General features: G+C 44.0%; 1 protein-coding gene across 1 annotated transcript in view; it reads right to left on the bottom strand.

The window, feature by feature from the left end:
* Window positions 1-24386, bottom strand: part of LOC128825704 (arylsulfatase H-like) — a 41192-nt gene that overhangs the window by 4724 nt on the left and 12082 nt on the right. The window contains exons 6-9 of the mRNA XM_054008450.1: window positions 22588-22724; window positions 20055-20189; window positions 10044-10206; window positions 8654-8775 (exon numbers count right to left, since the gene is read on the bottom strand). Of these exons, the coding sequence (XP_053864425.1) occupies window positions 8654-8775; window positions 10044-10206; window positions 20055-20189; window positions 22588-22724 (557 nt within the window). The remainder of the gene's footprint in view (window positions 1-8653; window positions 8776-10043; window positions 10207-20054; window positions 20190-22587; window positions 22725-24386) is intronic.

The following is a 24386-nucleotide window of genomic DNA, read 5'->3' as shown; positions in this document are numbered from 1 at the left end:
GATGGGAGATGATACAATTGATCTGAGCAAAGTTGTTTGAGTGACATTATTAATTGAGACAAGGTGGGTGAGGTAATATCGTTTATTAGATCAACTTCTGTTAGAGAGACAGACAAGCTTTCAAGCTACACAGAGCTCTTCCTCAGGTCTGGGAAATGTACTCCAAGATTACCTCACCCACCTTGTCTTTCTCTCATATCCTGGCAGTGACATGGCTACAACTACACTGCATACATTGTTATTATTAATTTATCACTAGTATAATTTTATTTTCTATAAACAATCGGGGCCATGTTTTTTAAAATGGAAGCCCAAGGTCCACATAAAAAATGTTCATGCTCCCACTTGGTAGCAGCCATCGGATGGTAACACATTTAGGCCCTGATCCCCTGTAATTTAAATCATTCTAGAAGGAGGAGGTGATTGTGTCCAGCACAAGAGAGAGATTAGACATGATGCCTAAATGACGGAAGGGTAGGTTCAACACTCTGAGCCATTTCTGTAATGCATGCAGCACAAAAGCCTACATTTGCATTCTGTATATATGACATTTTCTTTTTGGTTCAGTGTAATCTGCTGAACTCTCCTGCTTTCTGTTGTGCCCTGAGCTGTTCTCCATGACTGGGAGGCTGCAGCTTTACCCCACGATCTGAGTGAGTCACATGTTGCTGCAGCCAGGATGTCTTTTGCTAATCAAAAAACTATTAGGAGAAAGGTGGTAGAAACAATATTGCATCTAAAAATCTAGCAAATACTCCAGTTGAACACCTTCCATGGGTATATATCTTAATTTAGTTGTAAATTACAACTATAGCTTTCAGGCTGCATCTCAGAACTTCTTTGGTGTGATCACTTCTGGCTGAATTCCTCTGTAGTTCTGGATTAAAATAATGTATTTGGAAATATGGTAGACACAGATGTTACCCCTCTCAGACATTAGCAGAAATTATAAAAACAAAAGATGGATTGATAAATAAAGGATACAGCCATTAATTGTAGATGAAGTTTAAGATTAACAATTTCTCAGTATGTGTTTTTTCTTGGCTATATTTAGATATGTGAATTCATACTGTAGTATATCTAGATACATTTTCAATAGATAGATATGTATCTCTCATTATATATAGTCTATATTATATATAATCTATATACCAATTATGTCATTGATATGTGTTCAAAAAAATTAACCTAGCTATGCATTTCATTAAATATTTTGGGCCATATTAGCCCAGTTACCTGGCTGTCTATTTAGCTCAATTAGGCCTGGTCCACACTAACCCCCCACTTTGGGCTAAGGTACGCAAATTCAGCTACGTTAATAACGTAGCTGAATTCGAAGTACCTTAGTCCGAACTTACCGTGGGTCCAGATGCGGCAGGCAGGCTCCCCCGTCGATGCTGCGTACTCTTCTCACCGAGCTGGAGTACCGGCGTCGACGGCAAGCACTTCCGGGATCGATTTATCGCGTCTAGAGAAGACGTGATAAATGGATCCCAGAAGATCGATCGCTTACATCCGGACCAGGAAGTAAATATAGACGTACCCATAGACTGGCTACTTATGACTGATTCGCCACTGCCCTGCACCTTGTGTAGTTATTTACATCTGTGCAAAATGGGTAGAAAATGCTAAAGAACTACACAAGATGCAGGGCAATGCAGAATCTGTCTCCCTGTTAGGTAGTGCTGAAGTGTGCACTGAGAATGTGACAAACAACCGGAGTGTCTAGAAAAGAAAAGGAAAAACCCAGAAAACAATGGGGAAAAACAATATTGAAAGCTGAGTAGAATTCAGAATTGGAGAAGCCAGCAGGGGTTCCAACCAGCACAGACAGACAAAGAGGAACACATAATCGGAGTTAAAGCAACCCTGCCTGAACTTGAGGGAAGTGTGTTAATTTTGGGGTACCATGTTAATGTAATATGTCCAAGGAAAAACTGTTTCTTGAATCTAAATAACTCTCAAACCCATCTGGTGATAATCAATTTAACAAGCAGAAAGAAAGTGTCTCTAATAAGCCCTATTGTGTCAGGATAGAGGAAAGGACTCTTTAACATATAGACAAAAGACTTTCTCAGCCTAGATGAAGGGCCTAATTGATGAGTCCTCACTAGAAGACAGAAAGATACAATGGCTTCACATCCAGACAGCCCAATATACATACATGAAAGGACAATAAGTAGAACATGAACGTGATGTATTTTAAAATGAGCAGAACAACACAGAGAAATCAATTGGACTCCAAAGATTTCTCCTGCATTGTCAGAAAGGAATGGATCTGAGCAAGGCACAGATTTTTGTTTCAGATTAAATTACATGGAATATTACAATTTTTGGTTTAACTACGTTTCATTTCACCTGCCTGAATTTCAGATCTACCCACATTTTGAATATATCTGATCTGCATGTCTGTAATGGACATGCACGTATAAGTTATGCAGCCAGATGAGCAAATTATTTTTTCTTTCAAATTTGTGGGGAAAAAGATTGCTTGAGTAGCTATGGGATTCCTCCCCAAAATTTTATCTTGCATTCTCTCTTATGTGACTAAGGTGGGAGCGGATATACATGTGCAGAATGCTTCATTTTTTATAGAACCATCTTGTGTTTCATTGGGATAACTAGGAAGGTACACAACTCTGTATGCAGTTAAGTAAACTGAATATACATAAGGTTATACGGGTAAAAGATGAGAGCAAGAGAGAGAGATTAACAATCCATTGTTACATTATTGGTACATTATAGGAATCAAAGTTATTTTGGTGCATTAGATCAATTTGAAACCAAGTAGCAGACAGCAACACACATAAGCCAGTCTAAACACAAAGCTTAGTAGGGCATCAATATACATGACTATCATTATTTTTATACTACTATAGCAGCTATAGGCCCAAGTCAAGTCCTGAGATCAATTGTACAAATACATAGGAACAGACAACCCCTACACTGGAGAGCTTTTAGTCTAGAGATCGACAATACAAAGGATGAAAGGGGGAAATCTGAGGAAAGTGAGATAAGGGAAGTAACTTACTCAGGGTCACAGAAGGTTAGTGGCAGAGTTGGCCATAGAAACACAGGTCTCCTGATTTCCAGTTTAGTGCCCTATCCATTGCTAGACCACTCTGCCTCTCAATAGGGTTAGATGATTAAAAGCTTGGTGTGCTCACATATTTTCCTACAAAGGCAGATTCATTTTATGTTTGCACTTCAGCATTTTGGTTTGGCCCAAAGGCCCCATTGGTTTCTCCCTTAAGGCCCATCCTTTCTTGAACCTGGCCCAGAATGGTCAGATTTGGGCCGTGATTTGTCCTATTTCTTATATTTTGTGTAGGATTATACCTTAAGTGTAGGATTCTCTTTTGTGAGCCACACTACACTGACTCATTTCCTAATCACCACTCTCAAACTTGTGACATTTTGTATTGTTTCGCAGGTGCTGCATGGGGATATTAGCCAGAATATAGTTAGTTGCATTTTTATCTGTCTGGGTCTTGGAAACAGTTTCAGGCTATTGTGTGTGCAAGACCAGAAATTTCTAATCTGTGGGGAGTCCCAGAAAATGTGTGTGCAGGGACCTATTTGACTACAACATCTCTCTCAGGGATTGCATGGATGGGAAGAGCGTTGGATTCACGTTGTTAGAAAAACTGGTGTGTAGAAGAAATGTCCATTGCTTTTATCCCATTGAATGTCTCTCCCAGGAGATGAAGAGGTGGGGCCCCCAGCTGTCAGGATATCTGCCCAAGTGTCCTCATCTAAGGGACTTAGGAATTCAAATACCTATTTTCTTTTTATATGTAGCCACTTGTCTGTTTCTGTATCTCATTCAGGGCTGCGGTGGGTCTGCTCACTAGTCCTTTAGTACTTATTGTTAAAAGCTTTATCTGTTAAATTTCAAATCTGGAAAACAGTTAAAGCATGGCCAGGCAGAACCCGTCTGAAAATGAAACATAGGGATTTAAATGGAGTACAAGTTGGAGATTGATGAAACACTCATTGGGAGGGGGTCCGAGGGAGGGGGAAATACTTCTTTTGAAGCACTTTGAGGCTTGGAACATCTCTATGCATTATAACACAATTCAAAGCAAAGCAATATTAATGGACACGCCGCTCCCTCCTCCCCCCCCCCCGCTTGGCATGTATTAGAATTTATCAGTGTACCACTGCCCTCTAGTGGAACGTTTCATAACGTACCTGCTTGACTATCAATTTTCTTGGAAGCTCATTTAAGTCTCCAGGCAGCTAAGATACAGAGCCAGGCTTCAACTCCAGCTGATGTTGTATGTTTGGAGAATGATTCATTCTGAAATCTAAACCAATCCAGCCTCCCTCTCCTATTCAGATAAACTTTCAAACTTTATCCAATAAGCTTCCTTGCCACATTTGTTGTTAGAAGATAACTGATCCTTTAAACTTGGGGTGGCTACATTCCAGACTATCTTTGTCTCCCCTCATCCCCATTTAATCCTACAGTGATTCATTAATCCGTCATTTTCTTTAGCAATGTGTATTCATCTGAGAGATGGGAGACTGGGGTTCAAGGCCCTGTTCGAAACCAGGCAGAGTGGGGATTTGAACCTGGTTCTCCTACAGTTTGAGGGAGTGCTCTTACTGCCAGGAGAGATAAGAGCCTCCCTCCAGCACATCAATTAGGCACTTAAAGGCCCAGATCAATGGGAGATTTGTGCCTTAGTCCCTTTGTTAACCTAGGCCTTAAGTTCTGCCCCATTTCACTCCTAGATAGCTTAGGCGGCTCCCCTCTCAATTGACAGGTTCTACAAATTCCTTTTTTAAGCACCTAACTCTTCCCCATGCATTGTACAGGAAGCCTGGGAGCATAACTCAGGGCTTAGAGCCTAGATTCAGAAAGGTCCTTAGGCACCGAACTCAGTTGATCTGAGCCTGTACGCACCTGACTGATGGGCTGAAGGGAGACACCCATCTCTGCTTGAGATTCTCAGCTGTGACTCCCCTCCTGCAGTTCTGTGTCTAGGCCAGGTCAGCCCTTTCTCACAAGAAAAGAAAGACAGAGAAGTGAACCTATCTCATTGTAGCCAATAGCCCAGTGGTTAGGGCAGTCACTTGCAATGTGGGAGACCTACATTCAAATCCCTTCTCTGTCTGGTTCAGAACAGGGACTTGAAGCCAGATCTTCCACCTCTCAGATGAGTATCCTAGCCCCTGGGCTGTGGAGTATTCGAGAGGATGCATGCACCCCACCCCAGCATCAAAAATTCCTGACCTGCTCACCCATGACTGTCATTTGTGTGAAACCCCATCTGGTAAGGGTGCCCTGAGAAAGGCCTGACCTGGAAGGTTCACTGGGGTGAGAGGCAGGGAAACTCCTAGTCTGAGAATTCTTTTGGGCTACGGAGTGAACAAGGGTTCAGAGCAGCTCGTGGGGTAGCATCAGGACTTAAACAGGATCAAAATGCAGAGGAGAAGGGCATAGACACTTAAGCAGCTGACCTAGTGCACCAGGCTAACAGGTGTCTCCCTACACTCAGGATATATTGGCATGGACCCTCTCATGCCGTTAGGTACCAAGACCAGCATAGCCACTGTAGCTAGCCCACACCCTAGCAACCAAACTGTCCCTCTTTCTTGCACACTCAATGCCTCTCTCATGCTTTGCCCTATTTTCTCTTTGTCCATGGCTGTCTGTTGGGTGGGTGCTGTGCTGTCCCACTCCACCAGTGGCCTGCATCTAGTCCTCCTGCAGCAGGGCCTGACAGGCATCAAGATTTCAGCGTGCTCAGACCACAACTACAGGGATTGGACCTCACTGACGATATAGATAATTCTCCTTATCTTTGTGGCCTTCAGGGCTTTGGCTTGAGAGAAGGATCCGAGCAGCTTATTAGCTGTGGCATGATGTCAGGCCTTAGGGGGCTTTTGCAAATGCTGACTAGTGGAAATTTTAGGAGCCTGGGGGATTTAGATATCTCTGGGGTTAGGTGGCAGCTAAGGAGCAACTTTGAAAATGTCAGTGGCATCTAAGTGGTGGGCTTGGGCACCTAAAGAGGCAGATAGGCACCTAAATACCTCTCAGGATCTGGCCCATAGGCTTCACAACAGCGAACAACAACATCTTAATACCTTTAAAAAAATTGTCCCCAGTCACCCTCTGTGACTCAGTTTTCTATCTGTGCAATGGGAATAATAGCACTTCCCTACCTCACAAAGGTATAGTGAGGATAAATACCTGAAAGACTGTGAGGTGCTCAGATACTACAGTGATGGGGCTATACATGTACATAATATGATAGATACAATAGCTGATATATTCCATTCAAAATGTATTTAATATTTATGAGAAATGTTTAGAGGCATAGATCAACTTATTGGCTTTACAAACAGTAACTAATTAAGCCTCACAACACCCCTGTGAAGACCTTAAAAATTATTACCTCCATTTCAGAGATGGGGAAACCAAGGTAGAAAGTTAAGTGACTTGCTCAAGGTTTTAGAGATAGTGCTTAAATGAGGAGAAAGGGACGGTCTCCTCCGTCACCTTCTGCCTTTAACTCAGACATCAGGAGTGAGAAACATGGATTTCCTATAACCACTCATTCATGGATTCGGACACTATACTCTATGCAGGTAGGGGACTCTGTGTCAGTGCAGGAATTAGAACTCAGGAATTCCTAGCTCCCAGTCCCTAGCTCCCAGATCTCCTTTTCTTAGGGGAACTTGACATCTTTAAGAATATATCAGCAAGGAAGTTTGTTTGTTTGAGGGTTTTGGAGTTGTCATAATTAAGAAATGCATTACAGCTGCTGTCAATTAGTGTAATTGAAGAAAGATGTTTCACAGCTGAGCCTTATAAAGGGAAAACCCAGTTAAACAGAGAAAACGGAACTCTTGAAAATAAGCAAACAACTTCTGAAGCTTAAAAAAGTAAGCTGTATTCATGATCACTTGGTTGGTAGCTCTCCTGATGCTTCTGCAGCTGGAGCAATAAAAGCACTGGCTGTAGGCCAAGGGCCAGATTTTTAAAGGTATTTAGGCATTTAAAGATGCAGACAGACACCTAGTGGATTTTCAAAATCTCACATAAGGTCCTATTTGAGTCTTTACGTGCCTACATTTACCTTTAAAAATCCAACCCTTAGTAATAGCCATGAATCACACTCCTTTGTAACAGGAGAAAGTGTGAGAGCTACCAACTCAGCCATACTGAAACTTTCAGAGGTGCGGTATCAAGGTAACAGGTCACCCTGAATATTTTTACCTATTCTCTTCTATATAGGCTTTTGTACTGCGTTCATCACTGAGCACCTTCTATAGTAGTGCAATAAGCGGTGTGAATAAGATCTATCTTCATGGGCAGCGTGTGACCTGCAGAATAGGGGAGGCTAGCCCCCAGCACTGCCCCCTCTGCCCGAGGCTCTGCCCCTTCAAAGGGCACCCCCTGCTGGAGTCCAGAGTGCCCCCCCCCCCATCTGCTAGCCCCCCTAGCTCCGGAGCGCCAGGAGGGTGGGCGGCCTTGGCTGCAGTCCCCCCAGCCCTGGAAGGATGGGCGGTGCGTGGCCCCAGCCCTGGAGCACCAGGAGGGCCAGCAGCCACAGCCCCGCCAACCCCGGAGCGCCGGGAGGGCAACTGGCGCAGCCCCAATCCGAGCCAGGGCCACGCACAGGGGGACTGGAGGAGCCGCACTTCTGCATGTCGAGCAGGCGGGAAGCAGGAGGGGTGCGTGGGGGCAGAATGTGGGTGGGGCCACACCTGGCTTTTTGCGGAGGCACAGCCTCCCCCAGCCTATGGTACCCGCCGCCCATATCTGTCATGTGTTTATCCTCTTGTCCTCTCCCCAGGGACCCAAGCATGTGCAGTAGGGCATATCATTTTGGATTTTTCTTTTGTATAAATGTACACACACACTGCTATAGGTTCTGCTGCAGTCTTCACTGTGAGCTGCTAACCATCCCACCAGCCGTCCTGCTAGCCACTCACCACCCCACTAGCTGCTCCTCCCCACCAGCCATCCTGCTAGCTGCTCACCAACATGTCTTCAGCCCCCGCCCCCACTTAACACAGCTCTCAGTGATTTCAGTTCTTAGTAACTTCAGCTCTTTAGTGATTTCACTGGTAGTAGGGGAGCCTCAGTGCTGGTGCACCACTAGCCCAAAGTAGATCTAATGCTTAGACCTAGGTATCAGTGATTTCAGCTCTGCAGCATGTAACAAGACTCCTAATTATCCCTGTTATTACACAGTGGAGAGAGGAGGCATCAAATTGGTGTTTGGGGCCTACACTACCAGGTACAAATACCTGTCCCCAATCTCTCTCAGTTCTCTAGGTTTTGGAACCCATGTCCCTTGCCTAGCGAGTGCTACTTAATTGAGGGCGAGTCCCTCCGTCATAAAATGCCAAGTACAGTTCTACTGTCCTTGATTCACATAACCAGGATAACAACAGTTTATTACTCCTGTCCCAATAACAAAGAGACTGGGGATCCCACAGCAGCCAAAGTGATCATTTGAGCAAGCAGTCCCATCATGCTAGGTAGGGTGGGTGTGCCCAAACAAATGAGATCAGTCCCTGAAGTCCTTTTCCACGCTCACTACCAGATGTCATGGTAGAGGCTGTACTGACTTTGCTTATATATTAATAATCGAATCTGACCTGTTGTGGGGGAAATATTTATACTCACTGTCTTTTTGGTGCCACCGTACTGCATGTAAATATACCCCACAGTAGTGAAACATGAACTCATGCTCCGAATGCTGAACTTTTCCCTGCAGTAAAGGCATCAGGTTTCGACCATCGATCACTCTAATGTGAGGGAGAGAATGGAAGTCATCAAACTGGGGTGAGTACATTGTGTAGTCAGTACTCTCATTGCAAATGGCAATTCTTAAACAAGCTACCATTTGAATCAAGAAATGCAAAATTTAAAATTATATATGATTCCCCAGCTATAGAGACTTGAGCAACTGATTTTTTAGTTTAGCAGCAGTTCTGAAAAAAAAAAAAAAAAAAAAACCAACCAATTAGACTTTTCAGGGAATTGAAAAATTCTATTTTTGGTCTGTTCCAGAGCAAAGATTTGAATCTGGGTCTCCTACCTCTTGGGTGAGTACCCTAACCGCTGGGGTTAAAAGTGACAGGATGGCAACCAGAGGACAGCATCACCTTCTCCCCTCCTCTGGCCATTTTATTAATGGCTGAAACTATTCATGTCATGTTCACAAATCATTTCAGGTCAATCAAAAGTGCATTTTTCATCAAATACAGTATTTGTCTGAAAAATTTCAGCCAGCTCTAATTGGGTCAGTGGAACAAAGACTTAATAGCTCACACCTCCACAGCACCTTTGCTCCAAGTGTCTCACAACACAAGTACATTAAAAAAAATCACTATGGTGATGTATGTTAGCATGATCATTTGACAAAAGCATGAACTGTAGCCACTGGGAAGACCATTCTTTCAAACTTGGGTGACTAAGGCTGAAGTCAATGGGAACTGCTGGCATTCAGAACTCCTGAAACATCAGGTCACATGTAGATGATTAAATATGAATGTAGGAGCCTAACTAAGTACCAAAGTTTTATAATTTTGGTCTAAGTGGCTGGCCCACTGTCAGTCACACATTGAATTAGTGACAAAGCCAGAAATAGGACCCAGGTGTCCAGGCTCCCAGTCCTTTGCTTTATGCTCTAACAAATCATTACTGCCTCCCAAATTCCTATGCACCTCTAATACAAGAGGTTATTTTTAAAGAAAACCAGAATCATCCCAGGGAATTACACATATAAATTCGTTCCTATTATTTGTTTATGAAAGAAAACAGAATTTAACTAAATTAATCCTATTTTTATATTAAGAAGTGAACCAGTCTTCTTTGTGTTTTCCTCAAAATCATACTGAATAGGTAGAGCTAAGCAGGAGGAAAGAGAAGGACATTTGTTTTTTAAAACTGTTTGACTTTTAACCTGACAGTGTCCCTTTAAAACAAACAACTGTATATCAGGATGCGCAATATCAGTCTTTTCATTTCAACTGAAATGGAGCAAATATGGTTTATGAAACAGCCTCTATACCTGTCCTGAGGCATTATCCCTGCAGCCAGGTGAGCCACTGTGGGGTAAATGTCCATAAGACTTGTAGGTTTATCAATAACTGTATCTGCAGGCAATACTCCCGGCCATCTAAATATCCCTGGCACACGGATCCCTCCTTCCCAGCCTCCCATGCCTTTTCCACCTGTTGTAAGAGAAATGGCACCACAAGTGATGAGTCATTAGGACAGGGACTCAAGTTGTTGTGAATTTACAGATTAGAATACAATATTCAAACACTCTTTAAATGAAAATAAAACTCACTAAATCTAGGAGAGCAAGGAAAGCCAAGGTTAAAGGCAGTGCTAACTTCCCAGCTGAATATTACTACCATCTTTATATTAGGCCATTTTCTCCTATGGCTTCCAGGGCAATTCATGGTTGTGAGGCATGAGGGACAGTTTTATTCTTAAAACTTCCAAAATAAACAAAATTCATATCTGCAACATTAATGTGGAATTTTGTGATTTAAATATAAATTAACCGCAGTAGAGGGCTCCTTGATTGCCAAGATCTGACAGAACAAACACAAAGTCAATGGAAGAGAGATTGAAATCTCGTATGACTCTCAGGAAAGCAACCGTGGGATAAAAAGGGCTCATCTGGCAGTTCCAACCAGAAGTAGAGGGAGCATAGCAAAATGGTTCATAGACGCAGAAGGAGACTCTGGGAGATAGTTGACAGTCTTCAAGCACTCCACAAACTAATCTACAACTGCAGGGATTCTCTGAGACAATTCTAGAAGGAAGTGTGCTATGTAGGAATATGAAAAAAAAAATTCAGACCACATTCTAGCAGTGCTGTAAAGGTACTCTAATAATAAAATGAAACAAAGGGGGAAGTGGATTATGGAAAATTGTTGGTCCTAACAGCGTGCATGGAACCTTTTCTGTATTGTGGGTGTCCAAAGCTGATCAAATTAAGGTCGTCCCTTATGTAATAAAAGTAGACATTAAAAGACAATTAGTGGTAGATCTCAGTTATTCTCTGAAGAAGGTAATACTTGAGACTTAACCCTCATGAACATGTCAAACATACAGCCACAGTGTATTAGGTATGTGGAGTCTTTGCTTAAAGGATAGCAAAGCTGGGTGGAAATACAGCTGCTGTCAAAACCTCTCACTAAAAAGGAAAAATGAGATCTGCTAGGTAAAGATCTAGGAGCAGGGACCGGTCTTGGCATAGGCTTTTATTTTTCCCAGTGGGTGCTCTACCCCCCACTCTGCCCCAAGGCCGTGCCCCACTCCACCCCCTCTCTTAAGTCCCCTCCCTCACTCCGCCTCTTCCTGTCCATGCTCCGCCCTTTCCCTCGAGGCCCCATGCCAGCTGCCAAACAGCTGAATGGTGGCTCAGCTGAACAGCTGTGGCTGGTGGGTGATGACCACCCCCACTATTTTTTTCCATGGGTGCTTGAGCCCTGGAGCAACCATGGAGTCGGTGCCTATGCCTGATTCTCTCCTCACTTGTAGCCGTGTAAATCAGGAGCAACCCCAATGAAATCAGTGGAGTTACACTGGTATAAAATTAATGAACCACAGGTCGTTCACCAGCCTGGAAAGCAGTCTAATGACTGGTGCTGTGGTTCACCAACAGATATAAACCCAATCTGACAAGCCAGAGAAGGCACATCATACTGGCAGTGCCAGCAGGAATCTGAAACACACTTCTTGAGTTGAAGAGGGTACTAAGCAGGGGTGAGTCTAGCTGGCATATACTGACAAATGTGCTGTAATGTGAACAAGACCTGCATTAACCATGTTTTTTCTGCAGTTAATTTCCCTTGTTTCTTGAGGAAGAGGTGTTCGTGAGAAGGCATGATGGAAGGGCACTCGTGGGAGGGGAAAGATCTGCCACTTTAGCTATCAGTTCTTCCCTCCTCCTGGCCCCACCATGCTCCTGGTAGAGCTGGAAGGGCCATGGGAAGAAAGGAGGATGGTAACTGATAGGGCTGTGAGGAGCACATCTACCAGCTGGAGGCAGCAAGAGGAATAGCAGGGAGCCCCAGACTTTACACTAGCTCCCTGAAGTATATACAAAGGAATGGGCTCTGCACAGCGCTCTGCAGTACAGGAGTACTGTTGATGTATGGAATGGCCCATTCACTTCAGTAGGGTGTGCTCAGATGAATTAGGATGCTCCAAAGAGATGAATAATCTAACACAATAGCTCTGGGTGGTGTGAAGTGATCCATTCATCTCAATGGGAATTCCTCTCCACCTCAGTTTCAGTTGTGGAATATCATTGTTCAATATAATCTCACTGTGCATGTCAGTTTTAGAGCAACTGGAATATTAAAATATTCTTCTTAGTGTGTGTGTGTGTGTGGGGGGCAGTATCTGAGGCTAGGTCTACACTACCCGCCTGAATCAGCGGGTAGAAATCAATCTCTCAGGGATCGAATTATCACATCTCGTCAGGACGCGACAATCAATCCCCAAATCAACGCGCTTACTCCACCAGCGGAGGTGGGAGTAAGCGCCGTCGACGGGGAGCCGCGGAGGTCGATTTTGCCGCCGTCCTCACAGCGGGGTAAGTCGGCTCCGATACGTCGAATTCAGCTACGCTATTTGCGTAGCTGAATTTGCGTATCTTAAATCGACCCCCCCCCGTAGTGAAGACCTGCCCTGAGTAACGCCTGGACCAAATTATTCCAAACTTGCACTATTGCCCCTGTTATAAGAAGTTTAAAATTTGGATGTTACATGATTATTTTAGTGGGACTGTATCTCACTTAAACGACCTAAAAAATCTTGACTACTAAACAAACCCTGTAGCTATTTCCAAGACAAGATTTTTTTGATCTGTCACTCTCACAGTTCTTGGGAGGCAGGCCAGTTCTCACTTACAGACAGCCGCACAACCTGAAGCAAATACTCACCACACCACAGAAACACTAACCCAGGAACCAATCCCTGTAACAAACCCCGTTGCCTACTCTGTCCCCATATCTACTCTAGCGACACCATCAGAGGATCCAACCACATCAGCCAGACCATCACGGGCTCATTCACCTGCATATCTACTAATGTGATATATGCCATCATGTGCCAGCAATGCCCCTCTTCCCTGTACATTGGCCAAACTGGACATTCTCTATGTAAAAGAATAAATGGTCACAAATTAGACATCAGGAATGGTAACATACAAAAGCCAGTAGGAGAACACTTCAATCTCCCTGGACATTCTATTACAGATTTAAAAGTAGCCATGCTTCAACAAAAAAAACTTCAGAAACAGATTTCAAAGAGAAACTGAAGAGCTACAATTCATTTGCAAATGTAACACCATTAATGTGGGCTTGAATAGGGACTAGAAGTGACTGGCTCACTACAAAAGCAATTTTCCCTCTCTTGGTATCGACACCTCATCAGTTACTGGGAGTGGACCACATCCACCCTGATTGAATTGGCCCTGTCAACAATGTTTCTCCACTTATGAAGTAACTCCCTTCTTTTCATGTGTCAGTATATTTATGCCTGCATCTGTAATTTTCACTCCATGCATCTGAAGAAGTGGGTTTTTTACCCACGAAAGCTTATGCCCAAATAAATCTGTTAGTCTTTAAGGTGCCACTGGGCTCCTCGTTAAAATTGAGCAATGGAGAGGGGAAGGGATTTTAAATCACACTTTGAAAACTCTGTTTTTTTTCTGATTTTGTTAACACGTATTTAACTTCAGAGGCAAATGTGTATTTTGGATAAAGGATACATGGGTGCAAGGGAGGGATGAGAGAGACAAATTTGCTTCCAAGTAGTATAGCCCTCGATAGTATTCATCACCATGTATTTTTGACAGGTTTCCATGCCCCATTTAGGGCTTATGTCCTGCCCTTCATCCCCATTTCCACTGGTGCTGAAGTTTGGCACCAACGGTCATTTTGAAAAATTATGATGTTTGAATAGGGGGAGTGTTGTGTGTTTGTGCTTTGATACATTAAGAGGAAAAGGTTGAAAGAATAGAGTGAGAGAGTTTAAAGATTAAAAAAAGAAAGTTTGGGTTAAGGTTTAGAGGAAAAAGGTTATTTGGGGAGGTTGAGTAAGGAGAGATGCTTTTAAAGGTCTAGTTTGGTAGGTTATTAAAGAATAGAAAGAGAACTTAAAGAAAAAAGGAGATTTTTGTTTTTAAAGGACTAGTTTGAAAGAAGAGAGACAAGTTATTAAAGAAAAGAGATTTTTAGTGAGTTTGAGTAAAGAGAGATGATGATTTTAAAGGCCTATTTTGGCAGGTTATTAAAGAATAGAAAATTTTGAAATAAATGTAAAAGGTGTATTAAATAAGGGTAGGTTAAGAAAAGAGCATTTAAACATTAAATAATATTAAAAGCTAGGTTTAAAAAGGGAATTTACTAAGGCAGAGCTTGTTTAGAAAGCATGTGGTTAAAAAAGTTAATAGAAAAGCATTTAAACTATTAAATACAAGGATAGGTTAAGAAAAAAGCCTGTAAAAAGAGAAACATATAAAGAGAAGTTAAAAGAGAGAACAGGGCTAGAAAAAGGAAAAGAAAGCCCCTTTGCACAGGGCAAAGATAGACAGCACGTGGTTGAATCAGAGAGAGATATCTTACTATTCCAAGTGTTTTTGCCGAATGAACCAACCTCCCGGGCTTACTCCCCCTCAGACTTGTTATCACCACCTTTGGATCGGAACAATCAGATGTTGTTCTACAGCAGCGTCATAGAATTCATTTTTCTGAACCAATCCTAGAATCCCAAGATTTTTAAACAAGAACCATCTCTCTCTTCTCCCCCCACTAAGTCCTCCCTCTCCATCCTTAACTTCCTTGTTCTTATCTAAAAAAAAAAAAAAAAACAGACCCCAATCATTTTCCCCGCCATGTAGCCCTTTTACATAAGGGTTTTAATAAAAGTTAAAACCATAAGATTTTAGTAACAAACTTTCTTTTTCTTTTAATCTTTAAACTCTCTATTTTTTCAACCTTTTTCTCTAAATGTATCAAAGCACAAACACACAACACTCTCCTTATTCAAACATAACAATTTTTCAAAATGGCTGATGGCCCCAAACTTCGGTGCCAATGGAAACGGGGTGGGAAATAAGCCCTAAATGGGGTGTGGAAACCTGTCAAAAATACATGGTGATGAATACTATCAAGGTATATACTACTCTCCCAGATTTTTACTATCCTGGGGGGCCAGGACAGTCACCCGCTTCTTCCCCTAAATGGCACCCCTGAGGATAGACACTTCCCCACCTAGGAAGAGCAGAGCAGCTCGGCACTGGCAGAAATGGGGGAAGGCAGTGGCAGTGACTCTGAATGCCTCCCCATCCCCAAACTGCACCCATGGTGGATTCCCTCCTCCTCTTGCCCAGGAAATCTAGGTAGGAGGCAGGGCAACCCAGGCTGCTCATCAGGCTGGGCTTCTGCAAATCTTCTGTTTTATCCAAACCTGCAAAGACCTCCTTAAACAACACAAGTACAACCTACTATTTGATAACTAGTTTGCATCCTGGCTGTGAAAAGCTGCAAGAAGCAGATCATTTGATATTATTGCAAACAGTAGAGGTATTGCAAACAGTAGAGGTATTTTAAAGCAATGTGTCCATAGCATTGACTTGTATGCAAGCACAGACATAGAGCATTGATGTGGTGAAAGACTCAGAGATGGGATAAGTAGCATTCTCCCACTAGAAATAAGAAGCATAGTGTGGAAACATGCTACTGTCTCTAAGCAAAATTTGTACTCATTTTGAAGCGTACAATTTCTCTTCAAGAAAGAGATGGTAGATTTCACATATGATGCAAGGTTGAATCAAGCCACCGCTTTTATAATATTAATTTCTAATGCCCAAATTGAATGGATATCTCCCATTGTGGCATTAGGATTGAACATTAATAACAGTGTAATGCAACCAATGGAGCATAAATTATGGGCCATAAATCAAACATCTCTATGGAAGATAGTAGAACTTGAGGCACGTATAGAAGAACATGGAATTGGATATATTTGCAACAGTAATGCTGTTCAGTCTTATGATATATGTTTAAACTCAGAGAAAGGGAAGTTCACTAGCAATTAAATCCTCTCTCATACATTGGATCTGTGGTGGTGTACATAGGAAATAAATGTGTATGTATTAGGAGTTGTGTAAGCAATTTACAGTTGATCATTTATTTAATGTAAATCATGATCCCAATGAAAATCAATGTTTGTGTAATATAGTTGCTGTAATTCAATGAGATTTTAATTTTACATTACCTTAAGTCAAAACTAAGGAAATTCTAAACCAATACCAACTGTATACTAGTATTAATCCTATTTCATTGGGGATGAACATAAGTTTAGTTAAATAGCTCTTAAATCATACACATTTGCAAAAATTGTCACAAAAAGCTCAAGCTGATGCACGCAGGGTTATGATTACTGTCCACCACGTATCTAGTGAGCGGGAACAAATTGTTGAAAGAGTAAAAAGGGACACAAGAACATAAATAGCAGGAGGTATTTCTGGGATGGTCTCTGTGACAAGGTTGGGACTCACCACTGTGGCGCCTCCTACTGGTCGTCTAGGGGAATTGGTTCAATCCAGTAGAGCGCCCCCTTCTGGTGGTGTCCCGTCGGTCGGCCCGCCTTTGGTTGGCGTGTAGACCCGCGTTGCTCTCGGCGCACGGTGTCCTCTTCTGGAACACTGCCCTCCGACAGTGTCCCTTTGTCCATTCACACCCCCTTCTGGGGGCTAGATGATCAACACTCCTACACCTCCAAGTCCTATCCCTACAGCCCGGGATCTGGTGTAGTTTCTGCTGGCCGCTCCCTGCGGCCTATGGCTGGGTGTACTGCCAAGGGGAACAAAGGGGGGGGGGGGAACCCAGGCCCGCCCACTACTCTGAGTCCTGGTCCAGAGCCCTCTAGTGACAACCTCGCTGTCCTCCTTCTCCTTCCTCCTCTGTCTGTTCCTCTGGACCGCTTCCCCAACAGCCCTTCTCCCCTCTAGGCCCTTTCCTTCAAGGCCTGCCGCCGGGCAGGCTACGGAGTAGGATCTTCTCCCGCTCTCCAAGGCTGGCCTGCACTGCGCTGTCCGTGGTGCTGGCCTCCCAGCTCTGGAGACAGACCTGCCCCTCTGAAGGCCTGGGACAGACTGACCACTCTCTCCCTGAGCAGTCTTTTATATGGCTGAGCTTGGCCCTGATTGGCTGTCCCCGACCTGGGCTCTGATCGGCTCGCAACAAGCTTTCTCTTATTGGCTGCCGTGATATGCAGGCACCCGGGCCTGCCGCAGCCCACACTCTCCGGGCGTGGGGCAGTCGCCCCACCACAGTCTCCGACAGCAACGAGATTCTTTATGCACTTCTGCATCCTATTATCATGATTAACATTTTAGTGTTTCAGATATTGGTGGTAGTACTGATTGTTATTCTGGATTAAAAGAAAGTTTAAACAATTGCAAAGTGTGCACTTTAGGAGAACTGAAATGGTTACATCAGGGATCGGCATCGTTTGACACGTGGCCCACCAGGGTAAGCCCCCTGGCGGGCCAGGCCAGTTTGTTTACCTGCCGCATCCGCAGGTTCAGCCAGTCACAGCTCCCACAGGCCACGGTTCGCTGCTCCAGGCCAATGGGGGCTGCGGGAAGTGGTGCGGGACAAGGGATCTGCTGGCCGCGGCTTCCCGCAGCCCCCATTGGCCTGCAGTGGTGAACTGCAGCCAGTGGGAGCTGCAATCGTCCGAACCTGTGGACGTGGCAGGTAAACAAATCGGCCCGGCCCGCCAGGGGGCTTTCCCTGGTGGGCCGCGTGCCAAAGGTTGCCAATCCCTGGGTTACATTATCCTAGAGAGGCAAAGTCAGGGGTTGTGAGATATCGTGCCAAGTAGAAGAAACACCTGCTTGGTCTCTCAGGGAGCCTTGAGCTAATGCTGACAAGGCCAAACATCCACTAAACTCACTAGTTGGTGATGGTTAAAATATAAATATGTTAACCATCAAGGAGAGGACTGATGGACAAGGAGTAGAGTTACTCTATTTTGAAACCTTGCAGATATTTTGCGTTAGTTAAACACATCACTAAGGTATCGTTCCACCATTAGCTGACAGCAAGGATGCATGTAGTAACAAGAAATGGCTGGAAAAATAACAAGCAGCGGTGAGGCAGCTGATCATAAGGTTGTTTTAGATATATACTGCTTGTGTCAGTCATTTATCAGATGAATGTGCCGTGTCCTCTAGGTATTCCTGAGACCACCCTGGTACAAAGAAAATTCTGGGCGTAACAATTCCTAACAGGTGTTTGTCCAACCCGTTCATAAAACCTCCAATGATGAGATACCACAATCTCCTTTGGAAGCCTATTCCAGAGTTTAACTACCGTTATAATCAGATTTTTTTCCTGATGTCTAACCTAAATCTCCTTTGCTGCAGATTAAGCTCATTACTTCTTGGCATACCTTCAGTGGACAAGGAGAACAATTGATCACAGTCCTCTTTATAACAGTCCTTAACAGATTTGAGGGCTATTATCAGGTCCTCCCTCAGTCCTTTCTCAAGACTAAACATGCCCAGTTTTTTCCCAGCTTTTCTCATAGGTCAAGTTTCTAAACCTTTTATCATTTTTTGTTGCTGTCCTCTGGACTTTCTTCAATGTGTCCACATCTTTTCCAAAGTATGGTGCCTAGAATTAGATGTGGTACTCCAACTGAGGCCACACCAGTGCTGAGTGGAGTGGGACAATTACCTCCTCTGTCTGACAATTACCTCCTCTTACACGCCTGCAAATGATATTAGCCTTTTTCACAACTGCATCATTTTGCTGACTCACATTAAGTCTGTGATCCTCTATAGCAGTGGTACTCAACCTTTCCAGATTACTGTACCCTTTACAGGAGTCTGATTTGTTTTGTATACCCAAAGTTTCATCTTACTTAAAAACTACTTGCTTACAAAATCAGACATAAAAACACAAAAGTGTCACAGCACGCTATTACTGAAAAATTGCTTACTTTCTCACTTTTGCCATATCATTATAAAATAAATCAATTGGAATATGAATACTGTACTTACACTTCAGTAAAATATTTGAGCCTGTTTTTCACTAGTGAGCCTTGTCTGAAGCCCGGGTCCCACGTCCCAGGGCTGAAGCATGTAATTTAGCTTTGTGTGGCTTCCTGTGGTGTGGGTCCCCGAGCAATTTCCTTGCTTGCCAACCATAATGCCAGCCCTGCACTTGTGACCCAAACCCATCCCATGACCCCTCCCTGATGGCTGCAACCCCAGGTTGAGAAACACTGATCTAGATAAGTTGAACACCCCCTGGAAGACCTCTGACTATCCCCAGGGGTACACGTACCCCTGCTTGAGAAGCACTGCTCTATAACCCCCAGATCTTCTTCAGCAGTACTAGCCAATTACTGCCCATTTTGTATTTGTGCATTTAATTTTTCCTTCCTCAGTGAAGTACTTTTTACATGTATTTATTGAATTTAATCTTGTTGATTTCAGATCAATTCTCTAATTTGTCAAGATCATTGTGAATTCTAAGCACTTGCAACCCCTTCCAGCTTGGTGTCATCTGCAAATTTTATAAATGTACATTCCATGCCATTATCTAGTTGCATTTATTGGTATAGAATTATTGGTATGGAAGAGAGGAAGGATGGTCCAGTGGTTAGGGCACTACCCCAGGGCTTTGGAGATAAGGATAAAGTCCTTGCTATGCCAAGACTTCCTATGTCAGCAGGCACACTAGCCTCTCTGTGCCTTAGTTTCCCATCTGTATGTGGGGATGACAGTACTTCCTTAACTAATAGGGGTGTTGCAGATAAATACATTAAAGACTGGTGCTCAGATATCACAGTATTGTTATATAAGTATAGATGCTGGTGAGTCTGGATATTGGAAACTATCTGGGTTTTAGTTGCCTTTCTGAGCTCCATGATAAAGCAGAATATAACTTTATAAATATATTCAACCTGGACCTATTTATTTTAAGAAAGAAGATGCTATAAAGTCCCACAGACAGATAGTCTACAGCGTTCTCACCTTTGTATATTCCATTCCAACCACCTAATTGGGTATTTTGTTTTTGAGCCTCCAAGTGTCCTCCATGGTCAGATGTGAAATAAGTGAATGTGTTATTCTTCAAGCCTTCTTTGTCAATAGCATCCAGAATTCTGCCTATAAATAAAGAAAAATAGCGCTATTCAATACTGAGAAACGGAGTTACAAATGTGTCATTGAGGACCTGATCCAAAGTCCAGTGAAGTCAGTGGGGGTTAGATCCTCAAAGGAACTTAGGTGTGGTGATGCTGAGGGTCACCACACCTAACTTTTAGGCATGTAGAAAATCAGTGGGATTCATCACATCCAGGAGCGGTGCCAGGGTTTTTGCCGCCCTAGGCGGCAGCGCTCCTCCTCTGAGCATTCGGCGGCAGGGGTCCTTCTGCTCCACATCTTCAGGGCACTTCGGCGGCGGGTCCCGGAGTGAGTGAAGGACCCGCTACCGAATTTCCGCCGAAGACCCGGAGTGGAAGGACCCCCCGCCGCCAAATTTCCACCGAGGACGGCAAAATGCCATCCTGCAAATCCTGCCGCCCTAGGCGACCGCCTAGGGTCACCTACTGGAAGCACCGGCCCTGATCATATCTGAGTTGGGCACCTAGGCTCCATAGACAATGAATGGGAAGAGAGGACACCTCAGAATGGGAACCACAAAAGCCCAGTATGCTAGCGGTTCCCCTCCTAAACTAGTCAATGGGAGATACCAAGGTAAGAGGGGTGTTTTAAACCCTGCCCCTCTCGGCAAGTTGGGCACCTAAGTTGGGGCTGCAGGGAGGCACCTCCCTCTGCTTGGAATTCTGAGCTGCAAACCCTCTCATGGGATTAGGCACTGTGATGATTTGGGAATATGTACAATTTATGAATTCTGTGTAAGATTATGAACCCTAGTATCTGTGTCAGGCTGCAAACTCCACTTTCAATGTTCAAACATTTGCCTTTTCTATGGTCTGTCTGTCTCCATGTTGGGTTGAACATTCCAAAAGCTGGTGGCATAAGAATAACAGTAGAGGGCAGTTGGCTAAAAGCATGCCCTGACATGGTAAGGGAATTAAATATGGGTTTAGTGTTTATTGTTTTAAATGCTCTGTACTATCCTGTGCTTTGTACAACTAAGTATAGAAGAGTATAAATGTTTTAGACTGTACATAGCATGTGTGTGTATATTGGATGCTTCACCACAACTGCCTTCCCCTGAGAGAGTTTCAGAAGCTTCACACCTTTGGGGTGGAGTTTTAGGAGAGGTGTGTTTAGGTATTTCAGGGGGAAGTGCTGCTCCTGAGGGAGCTCTTCAGCCCACCTGTCCTAGGGCCCATTTCCAAGAAGGGGTACCAGACTGAGAGTCAGTGCCCTGGCCAAGGGAGGAACAGTGCAGCAGCTTGCTGAGGCTCCAGAAGCTTAACACCCTGTGGATCCAGAGCACAGAGGCTTGGACTCTCCTCACAGCAGTCCTATTGGATGGCCAGCAGGGAGCACTCGCTAGGATCTGAGATAGGCACCTATGCTGTTTTTGCAAAAAGCTGGGGAGCAGGTCTGATCTCATAACTTTTAGCCCAGTATTTAGGAAACTCACTGGCAATAGGTGCCTCCTGTGGCTACAGATGAAGGAGCAACAGCTGAAGTGCATCAAAAGGAAGGATGGTCTAGGGGTTAGGGCACTAACCTAGTCTATGCTCCTCCACAAACTTCCTGTGTGACCTTGATGATTTAGCCTTTCTGTGTCTTAGTTCCCCAGCTGTAAAACTGTGATAATAATTATAATAATAATAATTAATACTTAGGTCTAATATAGCACTTTTCATCTGTAGATATCAATGTTTCTTGCAGTTAGCATCATTAATCCCATTTTACAGATGGGTAAACTGAGGCACAGGGAGGGGGAAGTGATTTGCTGAAGGCTAGCAGCAGAGACAGGAACGGTACCCAAGTCACTGAGTCCCAATCCAGCGCCCTAGCCATTAGATTACAATTCCCTATCTCACAGGGATGTTGTGGGATAAATACATTAAAGACTGAGAGAGGTGCTCAGATACTAAGGTGATGACAGCCATATAGGTACCCAAGACAGATATGCGCAACAAGAAATAAACCACAGGAGACTGAGTACACTGTGCACGTTCAACTTTATACTGACAACTGTCATGTTTGAACCATACATTTAATTCAGTATGTTAAAAGCATTCCTTGAGGCCAGATGTTATAAAGTGTTTGTATTCTACAATTTGATTACATTATACTATCACAGCACTGCACAGAATAGAGTTTTAATTAAAAAAGAGAAATACTCCAGAACAACTGCTTGTATTTGCTTCCTAAGAATAACATATGTTTAAAGCAAGGGGCAGTGTAACAGGGTGCTGGTCCTTGGGCACATCCGTATATTGTAGAGACCTGTTTCAGGCAGTTTAAATCTATTTGTTATTGTAAATTATATCGGGTACCTACCATGCCTTTTAATTTTTTTTAGACAAATTTAAATAAATAAAGTCAGTCTCATTCAAAAAGAAAGACCACTTACCCACCATCCAGTCCATCTCCTCTACATTATCTCCATATAAACCATGTCTACTCTTCCCAAGAAACTTCTCTGTGGTGACGAGGGGTATGTGGACATGTAAAAAGGAAACAAAGAGGAGGAATAGGCCATGCTTGTTTCTAAAAACAAAACAAAAAATAAATTGTCACTGTCTCAGAAAAAGAGAGTTTTAGTTGAAAAACAATCCCCCCGCCCCCCAAAACAAATGGCCTTGAAATATATTGTTTGGTGTTTATTCAGTGACACGTTAGGCTATGTCTGCAGATGGAATCTTAGGCCTGGTCTACACTAGGCGTTTATGTCGAAGTTAGCGCCGTTACATCGAATTAACCCTGCACCCGTCCACACCGCGAAGGTATTTAGTTCGACATAGAGGTCTCTTTAATTCGACTTCTGTACTCCTCCCCGACGAGGGGAGTAGCGCTAAATTCGACATGGCCACGTCGAATTAGGCTAGGTGTGGATGGAAATCGACGCTAATAGCTCCGGGAGCTATCCCACAGTGCACCACTCTGTTGACGCTCTGGACAGCAGTACGAGCTCGGATGCTCTGAACTGCCACACAGGAAAAGCCCCGGGAAAATTTGAATTTGAATTCCTTTTCCTGTCTGGCCAGTTTGAATCTCATTTCCTGTCTGGACATCGTGGCGAGCTCAGCAGCACTGGCAACGATGCAGAGCGCTCCAGCAGTGATGGCCGTGCAATCTCAGAATAGAAAGAGGGCCCCAGCATGGACTGATCGGGAAGTCTTGGATCTCATCGCTGTGTGGGGCGATGAGTCCGTGCTTTCCGAGCTGCGATCCAAAAGACGGAATGCAAAGATCTACGAGAAGATCTCTAAAGACATGGCAGAGAGAGGATACAGCCGGGATGTAACGCAGTGCCGCGTGAAAATCAAGGAGCTGAGACAAGGCTACCAGAAGACCAAAGAGGCAAACGGACGCTCCGGATCCCATCCCCAGACATCCCGTTTCTACGAGGCACTGCATTCCATCCACGGTGCGGCCGCCACCACTACCCCACCAGTGACCGTGGACTCTGAGGATGGGATAGTGTCCACGGCTGGATCCTCGGACATGTTAGCGGACGGGGAAGATGAGGAAGGAGATGAGGAGGACGAGGCAGTCGACAGCGTTCACAACGCTGATTTCCCTGACAGCCAGGATCTCTTCATCACCCTTACAGAGATCCCCTACCAACCCTCCCCAGCCGTTACCCCGGACACAGAATCTGGGGAAGGATCAGCCAGTAAGTGTTGTAAAAATCTAAACATTTATTTGTAACAGAACAGGAATATTAACAATTTAAAAAATGGGTTTCTCATGATTAGTTTGATTAGCTTAACGGTTCAGTCATGGGCAGTGCAACTATTGAAAAAAAATCTAGCAATGTCCGGTTTTGCATGATTGTCCTGCCCAAGCCGCTCTACTGGTTAGTCACTGCTACAGCAGCTACAGTAAAATGCGGTCTATATGTCCGGGGATGGAGCAGAAATCCTCCTGTGACATCTCGAGGAAGCTCTCCTGGAGGTAATTGGAAATCCGCTGCATTAGGTTCTTGGGGAGAGCGGCCTTATTGGGTCCTCCGTAGTAGGACACGTTGCCACGCCACGAGACTATCAAGTACTCTGGAATCATTGCTCTGCACAGCATGGCGGCATACGGCCCTGGTCTTTGCAGGCTTTCCCGGAGCATTCTCTCTTTCTCGCTGTCAGAGATCCTCATGAGGGTGATGTCGCTCATGATGACCTGCTTTGAATGAGGTAGGGGAATGTTAGTGTT

The sequence above is a fragment of the Malaclemys terrapin genome, chromosome 1 (genome assembly GCF_027887155.1).
Source record: "Malaclemys terrapin pileata isolate rMalTer1 chromosome 1, rMalTer1.hap1, whole genome shotgun sequence".
Taxonomy (NCBI): domain Eukaryota; kingdom Metazoa; phylum Chordata; order Testudines; family Emydidae; genus Malaclemys; species Malaclemys terrapin.
The sequence above is the reverse complement of the archived record's forward strand: the minus strand, read 5'-3'. Positions and strand labels throughout refer to the sequence as shown.